Source organism: Lontra canadensis, unplaced genomic scaffold, assembly GCF_010015895.1.
Source record: "Lontra canadensis isolate GAN:19392208 unplaced genomic scaffold, GSC_riverotter_1.0 scaffold59, whole genome shotgun sequence".
In the NCBI taxonomy this organism is placed as follows: Eukaryota; Metazoa; Chordata; class Mammalia; order Carnivora; family Mustelidae; genus Lontra; species Lontra canadensis.
This window is the reverse complement of record NW_022631053.1, coordinates 3300831-3318825: the sequence shown is the minus strand read 5'-3', so window position 1 is coordinate 3318825 and position 17995 is coordinate 3300831. Positions and strand designations below refer to the sequence as shown.

The window sequence follows — 17995 nt, the reverse complement described above, 5'->3', positions numbered from 1 at the left end:
TGCTTAATCGACTAAGCCACCCAGGCACCCCATGTCAGCCAGAGTTTAATGAATTTTTATGCTGACTTGAGAATTTAACTTAGAACATTGTTACTAAGGAGACATGGATTCTATAAACTTTCAGAACTTAAGCTATTCATAATTTGGGATTTGGTGGCATTATTGATTAACATTTGAATCCTACAGTCATGACCCATATGGACCCAACTACTTTGGATGTAGCAGTCTTTTCTTTGAAGATTTTTTTATTATTATTTATTTATTTGACAGAGACACAGCAAGAGAGGGAACACAAGCAGGAGGAGTGGGAGAGGGAGAAGCAGGCCTCCTGCTGAGCCTGATGTGGGGCTGGATCCCAGGACCCTGAGATCATGACCTGAGCTGAAGCAGATGCTTAATGACTGAGCCACCCAGGCACCCTGCAGTCTTTGCTTTGTTCATTGAGTTTGGGTCAATTCTGGGCCAGTTTGTATCCCTGGCCTTTTATCTTCCATTACTACTTGCTAGACAAGGGGAACTTTTCTTCCCCAGAATACCCTAGAGGGGGTTTGAGGATCTAGGAGAGTTTAAGTATGTGAAAAACACCCAAACAAGATTTATGAACAGTAGTGGTCTTACAGGGATATTGGAGAGGGTCCTAGACCTAACAGGCCCTCAAGTTCAATAGTCTTGGGCTCTTCTCTTAAGTCTCTAGTACTTGGGCTCCAGTTTCACTGCTGATGGGAGAAGGCCCTTAAAACAACACAATCTGAGCCAATGAGCTCTATTTTGCCTTTATTTGTGCCGTGACATGTGTTGTATGCCTTCTGGGGGGGACCAGTCTGAAATCTGGAGGTAGATAGTAAAAATTATTTATATTTGCCTTAATTATAATTGTATTAAAATTCTTTTTTGACAGTGGATTTTGTTATTTTACTTGGGTTAATGTTCAGATAAAGTTGCTTTCTCTGTATGTGGGTTTGGAGAGTAAGAGAAGGAAGTGAAGGATTAATGAATATTTCACAGGAAGTTGATAATTGAGGATTGACTCAAAGGGAATTTGGAACAAGGTCATAGATTTCCTAAGGAGTTGCTGTATTTTATGACTTTTTTTTTTTTTTTTAAAGATTCATTTACTTGAGAGAAAGAGAAAGCAAGTGAGATAAAGAGCAAGAGCAGGGGAGAGGGGTAGAGGAAGAGGGAGAAGCAGACTGCCTGTTGAGCAGAGAACCTGATGTGGGGCTTGATCCCAGGACCCTGGGACCATGACTTGAGCTGAAGGCAGACGCTTAACCAACTGAGCCACCCAGATGCCCCACATGACTTTTTTTTTTTTTTAAGGATTCTCATTTAAGAATAATGTGAATATTCTGATTTATTTTGATCTGCTTTGCCCTAATGACTACAGTTAAAATACAAAAATTAAACTTTGTTTTTTTCCCCTTCAGCCAACAAGGGATGATCGAGGGTGGATTATTAGTCCCATTGGCCCCAATCCCTGGTGGACTGTGATAGCTGCGATTATCCCGGCTCTTCTCTGCACTATCTTAATATTCATGGACCAACAGATCACAGCTGTCATCATTAACAGGAAGGAACACAAGCTCAAGGTAATAAAAGTTCTGACCTAGAAGAACAAATAGCAGTCTGTTACTTTTTTTTTTTTTTTTTTTAGGATCAGCCCATTTAGACCACGAACTATAGAACCTGGATAAAAACAGTCATGGAAAGAGCTCATAAAGGGTTTTCAGGGGCTTCCAATCCCTCCATTAGTGACAAAGATTGGTTTGGAGATGAAACCAGAGTAGAGCATGATGGAAAGATGTGAAGGGAGATTGGACTCCATCATTGTCCTCGCAAACCTGTGGGGAAGGGGGTGGGCACAGTTCCTTATAGTACCTATACAGGCTTATCCTTCTGAAGTTAGTTCAGGGCTTGAGGTGCTGTTTCCTAGAGTCAGATAGTCTCCCCCATGGTGTGCATTACTGGGGTTTTCAGACTGAACCTTGAGCCCAAGGGTTCTAAGGATATAGGGTTGATTTTAGCACATTTACTAGTGAAAGGCTCCATGCCTTCATCTCTGTTCTCTCGTTATGTGGAGTAGACAAATCCGTATTTGTCAAGAATCTGGAGGTGTTTGTAAGAAGCCATTATTTTCTAAATCCTCTATTGTCGATCATCTAGACACTAGGATGGTCAAGATGTGTCTTGGTCTCTGGTTACTCTGCCAAGAAGAGATGAATCTTTGAATGTATGAGAACTCTGGGTGAGATCTGGGGTGTGCTTGAATAAAAAATGGATATAGCATGTATAGGACAGGCTAAAGTTTCCTTTTTTTCTTCTCTGTTCCCTCCAAACCAGGAGGGGCTGGAAGACTCGTCTGGGATCCCTGGACCCCTTCTTCCTTACCTATACACCCCTTCATGCTTTGGGCCTGGGACTCTTAGCTCACTGTTCTATGCCCCACTACCACAAGCCCATGGGTGGTGACGGAGACTCTGTTTCCCCACAGAAAGGCTGTGGCTACCACCTGGACCTGCTGATGGTGGCCATCATGCTAGGTGTCTGCTCAATCATGGGCCTGCCTTGGTTTGTGGCTGCAACTGTCCTGTCCATCACGCACGTGAACAGCCTCAAGCTAGAATCTGAGTGCTCTGCTCCTGGAGAACAACCCAAGTTCTTGGGCATCCGAGAACAGAGAGTGACAGGCCTTATGATCTTTGTGCTGATGGGCTGCTCAGTCTTCATGACGGCCATATTAAAGGTAACCATTCGTTCCCACATTAGATAAATATTTAGTGCCTGATTTATACCAGGAATTCTTTTAGGTCCTGGGAATACAGTGATACGCCAAAGAGATACACATACAAATTCCTGCCCTGGGAGAGCTTACTTTAGCCAGGTAAGATGGATAAGATGTAGTTAAAGACGCTAGTCAAGAAAACAAACATGAGGGGCGCCCAGCTGGCTCTGTCAGTGGAGCATGCGACTCTTGATCTCAGGGTTGTGATTTCAAGCCCCATGGTGAGTATGGAGATCACTTAAAAATAAAATCTTAAAAAAAAAAAAAGAGGGGTTCCTGGGTGGCTCGTTGGTTAAGCTTCCAACTCTTGATCTCGCTTGGGATCTTGGATTCAGGCCCCTCATTGGGCTCTACTCTGGGCATGGAGCCTACTTAAAAAAAAAAGAAAGAAAGAAAGCAAACATGATAAATATAGAATATGAAGATGATAAAAGGAAATAGTGTTCCACGGTGCTACAGAGAATGAGGGGAGTGCTGTTTTCATTCATGTGGTCAGAGAAGGCTTCTACGGAGATGGTGTTTAAGATGAGATGGAACCAGGGGCGCCTGGGTGGCTCAGTGGGTTAAAGCCTCTGCCTTCAGCTCAGGTCATGATCCTCAGGGTCCTGGGATCGAGCCCCACATCAGGCTCTCTGCTCGGCGGGGAGCCTGCTTCTCCCTCTCTCTCTGCCTGCCTCTCTGCCCACTTGTGATCTCTGTCTGTCAAATAAATAAATAAAATCTTCTAAAAAAAAGAAAAGATGAGATGGAGCCAGCTGTGCCATGGATGGAGGGAGATGGCATGGGGGAAGTGAGAATAGCAATCTAGTCAGGCCCGAGATGGGAAAGAGTGATATGTGTTCTAAGAAATATGAGGGCCATGTGGCTCAAGGGCATTGAGTCAAGGCAACAGCATAGCGAAACGAGAGTGAAGAGCAGGTAGGCTCAGACAGCTCATGCAGGGCCTCATGGACTCTGGTAAAAAGTTCACCTCTGAAGGGTTAACTTTCAGGCAAGGGACATGATCCATTCAGTATTTTTATTTTTAAGATTTTTTTATTTATTAGAGAGAGAGAATGAACAGTGGGGAGGGGCAGAGGAAGAGAGAGAGCGAAAGAAGCAGACTCCTTGCTGAGCAGGAAGCAAATCCAAAGTCTTGTTGGTTGACTGGATGTGGGATGGAGTGTGGAAAATGGAAAAATCAAAATGCCTTCTAGGTTTCTGATTTGACCATCTGGGTAGAGAGTAGAGACATTTAAGATGGAGAAGACTGCATGAAAGAGGGAGTGATTTTTGTGAGAGGTGGTGGGACTATGGTCAGATTTGGGTGAGACACCCAGCAGGCAACTGCGTGAAGAAGCTAGAGGAAGGTTCTGGATTAAAAATATAAATGTGGGAGTCAACAGCACTTAGTGGTATTGAAAGCCCTGGGAGTAGATAAGATCTCTCAGGGAGAAGGGTAGATATAACAGAGAAATAGGCCGAGAGGCAGGAGCCGAGTCTAAGGAGCTCCAATATTTAGAAGTCGGGTAGAGGAGGAGATAGCAACAGAGACTCAGAAGGAGCTGCCAGAGAGGTAGGTTGGAAACCAAGAGGGTGTGGTATCAGGAAAGCCAAGCAAGGGGAATGTTTCCAGAAAGAGGGATTGGTTAGAATCTGTCTGTCTAGAATGATAAAGACTAAACCAAGCCATTAGATTTGGCAACATGGAGGCCTAACGTACCTCGACAAGGACAGATTCAGTGGAATGATAAGGCTGAAGTTGAATTTCAGGGAAGTGAAGAGCAAATAGGAGGTGAGAAGTAAAGAGAGCACGGGCAGACAGCTCTTTCAAGAGATTTTTTTATATTAAATGGGACGGAAAATGGGCAGTGGCTGCTGTGGGATGTGGGGTTAAAGAGGATTTTTGGAAAGACAGAAGATGCCTTGAATGTGAGAAAAAAATTTTTTTAGTTTTGTGGGTATAAGACTTGCTTTTGGAAAAATGGGGTGAAAAGGAAAGTTCTCTGGCTGTATTGCCAAGTCCCAAACACTCCGGAGCATTCCGGAAATGAGGCTCCCTTGCCTCCTTTTCCCCTCTTTTTGGTGACTCTTCAGCCACCCCAGCCTGCCCTGTGAGTGCTATTTAAGGGCGATAGTTGAGAGAAATGGGAGAGGACTTGGAACCATCTTCCTGGCCCCTTACTTTCCACCCAGTCCACCTCTCCTCACGCCCCCTCCCCACTTCTACTCTCTGTCCCCAGCCCTGCCCCCACTCCCTCCTCTGGTCTAGCCATCATCTGGAGGAGCCCACAGGTTGCTGCTCCTCCAGGAAACTAACCACGAAGGCATGGCGGTGGGCATTGCCTGGTCTTTCTAGAACTGTCTCAGGAGGCTTCTTTCAGGACACCATTCAGTAGTTCTACAAGCAAGGTTAGCAACAAACTGAGATGTCTGCTCACTCTACAGTTGAAACAACATAAAATCTAATGGGGATTTTCTAGTTCTGAGAGGAATTATGTTTGGAAATTTTCTTTAGCTTCAGAATAAAAGCAAGCCAAGTTCAGTCTTCAGCTACAAGACATCCCTTGCCTTAATTCTGCAGGCCTCATTTCCCTACCTCATAGAGTTGTCCTGAAGATAGCCGAGATTGATGGATGTGATCTGATAGGTGTGTATGCATATTCAAGTGCAATAGAATGATATTGATTTTTCTCCCCAAATCATTCCCCAATACCTCCCCATTCCTGCCCTCAAGTCTCTGGTTAGCAGAAAGGAAACTTTTTAGTCCATGTTAAAACACACGAAATCCCTGAGATGATTGATTATGTAATTAGTGTAAAAAGATGTGTGTGTGTGTGTGTGTGTGTGTGTGTGTGTGTGTGTGTGTCTGCCCATCCCCATGGAGGAGGAAGAGCCAGACAAGGGTAAAATGTGAGGCCTGTGATTTAATGAGGACCAGATTACTCTTACATGTACTCATTTCATCTCAGAATGAAAGGATATTTGATCATTGTCAGCTTCTGATTTTGCTTCTCCTTCTAAATCATGCCAGAGGCATCAGGAGCTAATGAGGTGTTTATGCCGTGGTTGGGGGACTCGGTTTCCTTCTTGGAGATTTACAAGTTTATGATAGCTAATTTAATTTCTGGTCTTTCGGTCCTTTTGTCCTCAGTTTATCCCGATGCCAGTACTCTATGGAGTTTTCCTCTACATGGGAGTTTCCTCCCTACAAGGAATTCAGGTATTGCATGCTTCGGCCTGGGCAACGACTTTACACCACAAGCTCATCCATCCTGACCAGAGAGGGAGGGATCCCCCAAGGGTGCATGAACCCGTTCTTGTGGGAACCCCTTTCCTAAGCTTGCCTCTTAAAGCTATTTGAGGATTTAAATGTTGGATTTAAATGTTGCCTCTGTCACATACCAACCTTAGGGAAATTATCTGTGTTTCTCTGAGACTCAGTTTCCATTTTTGTCCAGTAGAGACAGTAGGTCACCTACTGTCTGCTCATGTTTCTTTGGGCACTGGGTAAGTCATTTGGACAGTCAAGCTGGCATGAGAGGACAGAGACTTTTGGGATGGCCCGGCTTCTGTCATGGTACCAGTCCTTCATTAGCTATGTAGCAGACAGATAGCAGGCTTCCATGCATGGATCACACTAGCTATCGCGCCAGGCTACGGTGTGAGCGAGGCAGACGACACTGGCTGTAGTGCGGGCTGCTCCAGGTCAGCGGGTACTACTTCCTGTTGTGCTCTGCCTTCGCCCATCTGTCAACTCATTCCTCTGAGTCCTTTGAACACAGAAAATCAGGAGCGTGCCACAGACCATGTGGGCACCCCAGATGAATATCTAGGGGTCACTCTTACCCACTGAGTTTTAATGTGACCTTGGGCAGGTATTGAATCCCTCTGGGATTCTGCTTTCCTTTTTATTTATTTTTAATTAATTAGTTAATTAATATTTTATTTATTTCAGAGAGAGAGGGAATGAGAGAGAGAAAGCACAAGCAGGCGGGGAGAGGCAGAGGGACAGGGAGAAGCAGACTTCCTGCTGAGCAGGAATCCTGACTCGGGGGTTTGATCCCAGGACCCTGGGATCATGACCTGAGCCTAAAGCAGACACTTAACTGACTGAGACACCCAGACGCCCCTGTTTTCCTTTTTATAATATAAGGATGGTCATTTGTTCTATATCCACAATGTCATGAAGTTTTATCTTTTTACTATAAATAATCAATGAAAAGCACCAAACTCTTCAAAGAACAAGTAAGAGATAAGGTTTTGATAATAAGCAGAAAGGTGGAACTGGCTTGTTTTGTTCTCAACAATCCCTGAGAAAGATCTCTCAGGAGCCAGTGTGAGAGAGAAGAAAGAAATTTGAACCTAGAATTAGAAAAGATGGATTTAGGGGCACCTGGCTGGCTCAGTGGATAGAACATGTGACTCTTGATCTTGGGGTTATGAATTTGAGCGCCGTGTTGGATACAGAGATTACTTTAAAAAAATCTTTAAAAAAAAGAAAAGAAAAGAGGGGCACCTGGGTGGCTCAATCAGTTAAGTGGCTGTTTTCAGCTCAGGTCATGATCCTGGGTCCTGGGATCCAGCCCCACAGCGGACTCCCTGCTCGGTGGGGAACCTGCTTCTCTTTCTCCCTCTGCCTGTTGCTCCCCCTGCTTGTGCTCACTCTCTCTGTCTCTCTCCCTCAAATAAAGAAACAAATCTTAAAAAAAAAAAAGAAAAGAAAGATGGATTTAAATGTTACCTCTGTCATATAACAACCTTAGGGAAATTACTTGTGTTTGTCTGAGACTCAATTTCCATTTTTGTCCAGTGGAGACAGTAGGTAACTTACTGGCTGCTCATCAGAGCAGGTGATATAAGAGACATGAATGGGCCTCACAAGGCTTCTGACCCAGAGAAACCTCCTGAAAATAAATGCCACTTCCCTCCTTCCAGTTCTTTGATCGTCTGAAGCTATTTGGGATGCCTGCAAAGCACCAGCCGGACTTCATCTACCTTCGGCACGTGCCCCTGCGCAAGGTGCACCTCTTCACCCTCATCCAGCTCACCTGCCTCGTCCTGCTCTGGGTCATCAAGGCATCTCCAGCTGCCATTGTCTTTCCGATGATGGTGAGTTTATGGTTTATTTTTTAAAAGTACAATGAAATGTACATAACAGAAAGTTTATCATCTTAACCACTTTGTAAGGGTACACTTTGTGTTGTGGTACAACTCTTGCTACCATACCTTTCCAGAACTATTTTACCTTGCAAAACTGAAACTCTGTACCCATTAAACAAGGACTCCCGACTGCCCCTCCCCTAGGCCCTGGCAACCACTATTCTATTTTGGTCTCCATGAATTTGACTACTCCAGGTGCCTCATGAGAGTGGAACCATGAAGTATTTGTGTTTTTGTATCTGGCTTATTTTACTTATTAGCATAATGTCTCCAAGAGGCTCATCTATGTTGTAACATGTGTCAGAATGTCCTTATGAAAGACTGAATAATATTCCTGTGTGTGTGTTTTTATATATATATACACACACGTACCGCTTTTTGTTATCTGTACATTCGCTCGTACACACTTGGATTGCTCCCACTTTTTGGCTATTGTGAATAAAGCTGCCATAAACATGAATTGTACAAATAAATGTGTTCCACTTTCAGTTCTTTGCGGTGTATACCTAAAAGTGGATTGCTGGATCATATGGTGATTCCATTTTTAATTTTTTGAGGAACGGCTGCGCGATTTTATAAGTACATGGGTTTCCAATTGGTCCACATCTTTGGCAACACTTATTTTCTGCTTTGGGCCTTTTAGTTTTGTTTGTGTGTTCTGGCGATCAGCCATCCTAAAGCTTGTAAAGCTTGTGGTTTCGATTTGCATCTCCCTAATGACTAGTGAGCTTGAGCCTGTTTTCATGTGCTTATTGACTGTATATCTTAAGACCTGTCTGTTCAAGTCCTTGCCCATTTTTTAATCAGATTGTTTGTTTTTGGTTGTTGGTGTTGAGTTTCAGGAGTTCTCTATCATTCTGGATATTAACCCCTTATCAGTGGCGAGTCTTCTGGTCGGCTTTTGTAGGAGCAGCGTTATTTGTGGACCCTGAGGTGTGGGTGCACGTGTGAGGCGGCTTAGCCTCTTTACTTTAAAGTCTATCGGTCTGTCTCTCTCCTCCCCTCCCTCCCTCCCTTCCTAACTTCCTTTCTTTTCTCTGTGTCTCATGACTCTGACACGGAGAGCATTCTTCATGTTCACAATAATTTGCATGTTACTTCAGAGCAACAGAGATCCGGTTTAGAATTCATTGCAATCAGAAGTGCTTGGAGTGGTGGAAATGCACTGTTTTCAGCCACTGGGAGAGAGGACAAAGTTGGCCCAGCACTGAGAAGTGACTGGGACATCCTCACCCCTCTTGAACTGAAGCAGAGACTTTGGAAAAGGGACTAGGGAAGCTCAGCTGTGTGTGGTACCGCAGATGACGAGCTGCTGCCTGCCACTAGGGCGAGGATGAAATTCTTGCCACTGGACATCCTCCCAATTTCATCTTCTCCTGTTACTTTCTCCTCTCTGGCTTACCCTGGGTCACGAGGCTGCGGAACATTCCATGGGCTATTTGAAAGTGACCCAAAGGGTGGGCCTATAGGGAGAAAAGGCAGTGAGGGTAATGTCTGGTTCTTATTTCAGGACTTTTTGGGAGAATATTCAAGGGTGAGGAAAATGGGGGTGGGGGGGGCTCTTCTCCCCTCCTCTCTTACACATGTACCTCCTGATAGATCTCTCAGTTTTGTCAGAGTTCATGTAGATTTCTGCATTTGGGTGTTATATTTGGGGGTTGACTGGTTAAATTAACAGCAAATGCCTGACAACCCCTTGGAAGGGATACTATTATTTTGGATTTATTGAGAGAGTAGTTGTGGACATGAGGGAGAAACGTGGTTGAACATAAGCCTGATTTGCCTCATTGCTGTCCAGCCAGCAGACATAGCCGCTGAATACCAGTCACTCCAAGCTGGTCATTCTGGGTTATTATTAATTCCCCTTTGGCAAAAATGGCCTTTTATGGGAAAAAAAGTGGAGCAGCAGCTGAGGCATCCTATCCTATGTACAGATGAGGAAATTAGCTGTCAGATTTTAGGCAAGTTACTTTCTCTCCCCCTGCCTCAGTTTCGTCAATTACAAAAAGAGTGTCAGGCCAGTCCAGGGGGCAGAACCACAAAACACTAGGGATTCAGGACGCAGGCATATAGCAAGGATTTTGTGGGGAAATGTAAAGGCGAAGGATCAGGGGGATTCTGATGGTCCTTCAAAGTGCTTCCTGCCATGGTGAGGTGTGCTTGGGCTGGGCGTGCCTGGTCTTGCCATAGCTGGGCTCTGGCAAAAGCTCTCTCCCCTGGGACTGCCCTGCAGCCCTTCCTGCTGGTCCCACCACAGGGAAAGGCAACTCTGGGCCCTCTGAGGATGAGCGGTGTCTCTTTTCAATGAAGGAATTAAATCGGTTGCTCTCCAAGTTGTAGAGCTGTTATGACGATAGTTACATAAAATGCTATACAGAAAGCCCTCTCCTTGGTATCTGATACAGAGAAGGCACTCCATACTAGGCGACTATTATGATTACTATGCATTTGCTTTTCCTTGAAATGTCCTAGTGTTTAACTCTAGGAAGGAAATGAACTCCTTTAATTCCCTTTCTTTATTTTTCTTCAGGTATTGGCGTTGGTCTTTGTCAGGAAAGTCATGGATCTCTGTTTCTCTAAACGAGAGCTGAGCTGGTTAGATGATCTCATGCCTGAAAGTAAAAAGAAGAAGTTGGATGATGCCAAAAAGAAGGCCAAGGAGGAAGAGGTCATGGTTCTTGCACCAACTGTACACTTCGGGCAGCCTCAAGTTACAGAACATAGGAAGGGCCACAGGAGAAGTCAGCATGTCAGGAATCCCAAGGGTTGTATTCAGGAGTTGGGAAGATTACTCCAAAGGTGTTCTTAGCTGAGAATAGATGAAGGATTCTTGTCCCTATCTGTCCTTCATTTTTGGTCCCAATAATCAGGTTTTTTCCCTTTGTTTGTCTACAGTCTACTTAGAATATGAACATAGAGTCTGCTCTTATTATCAGATCTCATGGTTCGTGTTCTCCCAAAAGGCCTAATTTGACAACCATACAAAACCTATCATTTGTTATGTACCTAATTGCAGATGGTGTCGAGGTTGGCACCATGCAAAGATAACTTGCACAGGACTTTCTGTCCTTCCTCATTTCCCTCAGCACTTAGCATCTGCTGTCCGCACAATGGACGCTCAATCAATGGTCTATGCGTGCCAAGAATGGATGTGTAACAAAATGAAAATACCAGACCAAGAAATGAATGAGCCGGAAAGTGTTTCCAAATACAGTTAGTGCCTGAAATAGTATCCTTTGAAATATATTTTAAATGACACTTTTCCTTAATATCTTGAATTTTTAAAAATCTTGTATTATTTTTTCCCAGCTCTGTTGAGATATAATTGACCTATATAACACTGTGTATGACATAATGATTCGCTATATGTATATATTGTGAAATGATCACAATAAGGTTCGTTAACACATTCATCACCTCACATAGTCACATTTTTTTTTGTGATGAGAATTTTAGAAATTACTCTCTCAGCAACTTTCAAATACACAGTACATTGTTAACTATAGTCATCATGCTGAACGTTACGTCCCCAGAATTTATTTATCTTATAACTGTAAGTTTGTATCCTTTGACCACCTTCACCCATTTCCCCCACCCCCAGCAACAACCAATCTGTTCTCTCAATTCTAGAACTTCAGATATTTCTTAGGTTCCACAAATAAGTGAAATCATATAGTATTTATCTTTCTCTGACTTATTTCTCTTAGCTTAATGTCTTCAAGTTTCATTCATGTTGTTGCAAATGGCAAGGTTTCCTTCTTTTTTATGGCCACATGATATTCAATTCAATTCAATTGTGTATATATAAACACACAATATATATTACCTTTTCTTTGTCCATTCATCACCTGATGGACTCTTAGGTTGTTTCCATGTCTTGGCTATTGTAACTACTGCTGCAGTGAGCACGGGGGTGTGGAGAGCTCTTTGAGATGGTAATTTCACTTTCCTTTGGATATATGCCCGTATAGTGCAATGGCTGGATCATACGGTAGTTCTGTTTTTTAACTTTTTTGAGGCCTCCATGTTGTTTTCCAGAGTGGCTGCACCAATTTGCATTCCCACCAAGAGTACAACAGGGTTCCCCTTTTCTCTGCATTCTTGCCAGCACTTACCTCTTCTCTTTTTGGTAATAGCCACTCTGATAGGTGTGGGATGTTATCTCATTGTGGTTTTGATTTAAATTTCACTAATTATTAGTGATGTTGAACACCTTTTCATGTACCTTCCAGCCATTTGTATATCTTCTTTGGAAAAATGGCTGTTTTGAAATTGGATGATGGTGATTGCTGTTGAGTTATATGGATCCCTTATATATTTTGGATATTAACTACTTACCAGAGATGTGGCTTACAGATATTTCCTCCCATTCCATAGTTTCCCTTTTCGTTTTGTTGCTCATTTCTTTTGCTGTGCAGAAGCTTTTTAGTTTGATACCGTCCCACTTGTTTATTTTTGCTTTTGTTCCTTGTGGTTTTGGTGTCATATCCACAAAATCATCGCCAAGAACAATGTCAAAGGACTTTTTCCCTATATTTTCTTCTAAGAGTTTCAGTGTTTCAGGTTTTACATTCACGTCTAATAACATTTCGAGGTGATTTTTGTGAATGGTGTCAGATGGAGTTCTGGTTTCATTCTTTTGCTCGCGAATATCCAGTTTTCCCAGCGACATTTATTGAAGAGACTATCCTTTCTCCACTGAATATTCTTGGCTCCCTTGTCAAATATTAGTTAACCATATATGCTTGGGCATATTTCTGGGCTTCTAAGTCTGTCACGTGTGTCTTTTTTCTATTATTAAATGAGTTTTAACAATTATAAGCACAAAAGCATTGGAGGAAAACTTTAAGTAGGAGATTGATAGAAATCACTACATAAAATGTAAAGTTTTCAAGTGTCCAAAGACTCTATAAACAAAATTTAAAAATCATGTATACATACGTGCATGTGTGTGAATGCACACAGAAGCATAGCTCATTTGATTGTGCTTCCCTTTATTGTACTTCATAAATATTATGTTCTTTGCAAAGTGAAGATTTGTGGCAACCCTGTGTCAAGTGAATCTGTCAGCACCATTTTCCCAGCAGCACTGGCTTTCTTTGTGTCTCTGTGTCATCCTTTGGCAACTCTGGCAATATTTCAAGCTTTTTCATTATTATTTGTTACGGTGATTTGTGATTAGAGTTTATGATTCATTGAAAGCTCAGGTGATAGCATTTTCTAGCCATAAGGCATGTTTTAATTAAGGCATGTACATTGTTTTTAAATCTAATGTTCTTTTAGACACTAAACAGAACTTTGATATGCACTAGGAAGCCAAAAAATTCATTTGACTTGCTTTATTGTGATAGTCTGGAACCAAACCCGTAATGTCTCCAAGGTATGCCTGTACGTATGTACATACATACATACATACATACATACATTTATTTACTGATTTATATAAAATTTTAGGTAGTGATATGTTTGAAGAAGGACACAAGGCGTGAGGGAGTTACTTTATTTAGGGTGATCCAGGGATGACTGGAAGGAGACATCTCATCCGAAATCTGGATAAAGTGAGGGCAAGTCATGAGACTATCTGGGAGTAGGAACATTCTAGGCCTGGGGCACAGCAAGCGCCAAGGTTTTGAAGCAGAAATGAGCTTGGTGTGGTTAAAGAACATGAGAAAGCCAGAGAGCCTGGAAGGGAGAGAGGTGGCAAGAGACTAATCAGCAGTCTGTGGCGATGGTTTAGGCAAGAGGTGGAGGAGGTTGAGGCTAAGGGAGAGGATCGGAGACTTCCTCTGAAGAGCAAGCAGACAGGTTTTGCTAATGCAGAGTGGGCGTGGGTGAAAGAGAGGAATCAAGGATGAGTCTTAGATTTTTGGAGGGAACAACTGGATGAGTAGTTGTGCTGTTCAGTAAGCAGTTTTGCGGGGGGGTGAATCAAAGCATCTATTTTGGATGTTAATTTGGGGGTGTTAATTTTGGTAAACATACTCCTTATTTTCCAGAATTTCTCAAGTAAACATGTATTTGTGAATACATGTTTTACTTTATAAAGTTATTTTGAAGTCTAAAGGAAAGAAAAATAATGAAGACTTCACCCCAAAATTTCATATCAGCATCCAATATTTATGTTCATTACTTTATGTTCTCTTTAAGTCCCTAACATAGTTTTTGTACAAGTGTAGTAATTGTTTATTTGAGGGGCAGGTATTTTTTTTCTGATTTCCCCCCTCAACTTGATTTCATAAGACACTTTTGTATTTCTATATGTCTATATAATAAAAAAATCACATTTATTGTTTTTTTTTTGTTTTGTTTTTTTTGTTTGTTTTTTTTTTATTTGTTTATTTTGAGTGAGAGAGAGCATGAGAGGGGAGGTCAGAGGAGAAGCAGACTCCCCATGGAGCTGGGAGCCCGATGTGGGACTCGATCCCAGGGCTCTGGGACCATGACCTGAGCCGAAGGCAGTTGCTTAACCAACTGAGCCACCCAGGCGCCCCACATTTATTGTTTTAATGACTGCATAATATTCTATAGTATTTTCTCATAATTAATTTAAACTTTCTTCCTTTTTTAAAATTTATAGTTGTTTTAGGATTTATTACTAATATACTACTTTAAACATCTTTGTACATACTCTTTTTCTCTGTAATTATTTTCTTTAACTTGAGAGGATTTTCTTTTTAAAAAACATTTTGTTATGAAGTATTCAAACATATCCAAATGTAGAAAGAATAGTCAGTATTCTTATTTCCTTGATTGCCTTATTATTATTATTATTATTTTTTTAATTTATTGACAGAGATCACAAGTAGGCAGAGAGGCAGGCAGAGAGAGAGAGAGAGAGAGAGAGAGGAGGAAGCAGGCTCCCTGCTGAGCAGAGAGCCGGATGCGGGACTCGATCCCAGGACCCTGGAATCATGACCCGAGCCGAAGGCAGAGGCTTTAACCCACTGAGCCACCCAGGCGTCCCGATTGCCTTATTATAATTATTATTTTTTAACAATCTGTTTGTTTGAATCAGGATCCAAGTAAGACCTATATATTACAATGGTTGATAGGTTTCTTTTTTTTTTTTTTTAAAGATTTTTTATTTGTTTATTTGATAGATCACAAGTAGGCAGAGAGGCAGGCAGAGAGAGAAAGGAGGAAGCAGGCTCTCTGCTCAGGAGACAGCCTGATGCAGGGCTTGATCCCAGGACCCTGAGTCTGGGTCTTGAAGAAACTAAGTCTGTGACCTGTAGGATTTTCCACCATTTAGATTTTACTGTGTCCCTTGGTGTCACTTAACAACATGTTCTTCTGTCCTCTATATTTCTAGTAAATTGGTAGTTGGCTCTAGAAGTTTATTCAGATTCATTTTCTTTCTTTAAAAAAAAAAAATACTATCCCGTAGATACAAAGATCTGGTTGTCTTTTTTGGCGATGAGCCAAATCTATGCAAGAACATAAGTGCACTCTTTCAAAATAAATGTGAGAGGAATTAGGTAGAAATTGTGGGGAGAGAAATATGGGTGGTGTAGACTCATGGTTTTACATGGTCTAACATAGAATAATGTCTTCTTCTCTTGCAGGAGGCTGAGAAAATGTTAGAAATGGGGGGAGACAAGTTTCCCTTGGAGAGCAGGAAATTACTAAGTAGTCCTGGAAAGAACAGCAGCTTCAGGTAAAAGAACTCCTTGCACACCAGGGAGATTACTGTTTTGCTTATTCTGTAAACATGTGGCGTTGTGGTGGGGGGTGGTCACAAACACAGCTGCTGGCACGAAGAGCTAACATTCAGCCTTCCAGCTCCAATCTGGGAAAATACCTTTACCTCCCATGGTTTCCTGAGCACCTGCTATGAGCCAGGCACCGCACCAGGTGCCAGGAATCACAAGAACGGAGGTAAGGCAGCCTATGTACTGAGCGCCTTCTCCGTGCTAGGAAGGTGTTAGAAGCTTGATTTAAGTAGTCTCCTTTAATGTTTACAATAACTCTCTGATATAAATCTCATTATCCATGTTTGTACAATGAGGAAACTGAGGCTTGGAGGGTTTTAGGTAATTTGCCCAAGGTCACAACGCTGCTAAGTAGGAAGTTTAAGAGTCAGGCCCTCATCTTTGTATTCTTCAGGTCAGCGCTCCCTCTCCTTTCTCTGCCATTTTCCAGAGATGACTAGGATATGGCCTTTGTTTCCAGAGGGTCCTCAGCTTGGGGGCGTGGAATTCACATGCTTGGGCCAGACTTTGGGGAAGGGACGAGGCAGACCCTCCAGTTTGATTCATGGCATCTGGGGTCCTAGGAGCCAAGGGAGAACTGAACTTGGGTTCCCCAAATTCCTTACTTCTGCCACTGATCATGGCCACCTCCAGCAAAGTTACTGCTCACCACAGATCACAGGACGCTGAATTGGTCCATTTGTGGCTTCAGTCCCGGCATTTTGTTTCCATTGTGGAAGAAGTACACATAAGCTGAAAGAAGCCCAGAGGCTGAGACGGGGGAGAAAAGGAAGAGAGAGGGGGTCTGGATCATCTAGATCCTGGATAATTATTGCCAAATCATTGAATCGATAGTGGTTTATACTGAGGGGGAAATGGACATCTTTGGTATTTTAAAAAACTAGACTTATTTATTTTGACAAATAAAAATATATACTTAAGGTGCACAATGTGATGTTTGGAATATAGGTACACATTGTGAGATGATGGTTACAGTCAAACTAATACCATATTCGTTACCTCCTATAGCTACTGTTCTTTTTTTGTGTGGTGAGAACACTTGAGATCTACTTTCTTAGCAGACTTAAAGTGTACAATATATTACTGTTAGCTGTGGTCATGCTATCTATACATCTTGAGAACTTATTCATCTTACAAGTACAAGTTTGTAACCTTTGATCCCCATCTCCCCTTTTCCCCCACCCCCCCAGCCTCTGTTCCTATGAGTTTGACTTTTTATGTGTGACCGACCCCAAGAAATGGAATCTTTGGACCTTAATAAGCTGTCTACAAGTTGTCAAGGAAGTAGCCGTAGACTTTGAATTCTCTGGCAGCAAAGTAGGAGCAATGTTCCCTTTCTACTGGGATGCTGCCTCCTTTTCTGGCCTTTTAAAATGAGACTGTCTGGCTGGTAGAAAATTTCCCAGTCCTCTGGGGTGCTAGGACACCAACCAAGGACTGGATTCAAAGCCTTGACTCTCCACTTACTGACGTTTGACCTTGGTGGTCACTTAGCTCTGGGAGCCTTGGGTTCTGCCCTTTCAAAATGAGGATGTGAATAACCTCTGATTTGGTAGTCAAGATAATAGATTGTAAGCATTCTTTGTAAACTACAAATGGAAACCATTTGGCCATGTAAGTGAGAAAACACATGAAGAATGCTTATGAGCACTATGCCTGGTGAGCCTGGTGAGCACATGGTGAACCTGGCACCCGGGAACACTCAGTAGGTAGTAGCTCCGTAAGCTGTCACCAGCACCCGCAGAGGGGTCTTTGAAGGGGCACCATTGTGGGGGCAGAGCTGCCTGCACTTGGCACCCCAGCCCCATCCTCAGCTGCCCCTCATGGGCCACCTTGCCTCGCTACACTCCAACCACCTGGCTCCTGGCACTGCCGAGAGCTGTCAGCTGAGGTCCCTCACACTGACTCTCTCCCATCCAGTGGCCTGGTGATCATTACAGGCGGAGATGTGTCTTATATTTGTATGTCCTCCATTTACTGTCCTGATCATTGATTTCAGATGTGACCCCTCTGAGATTAATATATCTGATGAGATGCCGAAAACCACGGTCTGGAAAGCTCTCAGTATGAACTCTGGCAATACAAAGGAAAAGAGGTAAAGAAGACTGTAATTGCTGATTTTTATTTATTTCTGGCTTTTGAAAATAGCAATCATGTTGAAAATGAAAATATATCATAGTTGCAAAATTGAATTGTCTAAAAAATATCACTTCCGGGACTGTTGCTAACCCCATGAGACTTGCTAGAAGCCTAAGAAAAGGAAAACAGGTTTTCTAACTATTTGAACAGATGTGCTGTCTGGAGCTGCCCATTTACACAGCCCCAAAGTCAGGATGGGATTATCTGGGGAATGTAAATT

The 17995-nt window shown here is 42.7% G+C and overlaps 1 protein-coding gene across 3 annotated transcripts in view; it reads left to right on the top strand.

Moving 5' to 3' along the window:
- The window catches only part of SLC4A8 (solute carrier family 4 member 8), a 75225-nt gene that overhangs the window by 50768 nt on the left and 6462 nt on the right, over window positions 1–17995 (top strand). For 2 of the 3 annotated variants that reach the window (XM_032876753.1, XM_032876755.1), the window contains exons 18-24: window positions 1428–1589; window positions 2492–2743; window positions 5916–5984; window positions 7700–7873; window positions 10455–10592; window positions 15490–15581; window positions 17636–17731. In XM_032876753.1, coding sequence (XP_032732644.1) covers window positions 1428–1589; window positions 2492–2743; window positions 5916–5984; window positions 7700–7873; window positions 10455–10592; window positions 15490–15581; window positions 17636–17731 — 983 coding nt within the window. The remainder of the gene's footprint in view (window positions 1–1427; window positions 1590–2491; window positions 2744–5915; window positions 5985–7699; window positions 7874–10454; window positions 10593–15489; window positions 15582–17635; window positions 17732–17995) is intronic. The other variant, XM_032876754.1, reaches the window with a different exon arrangement.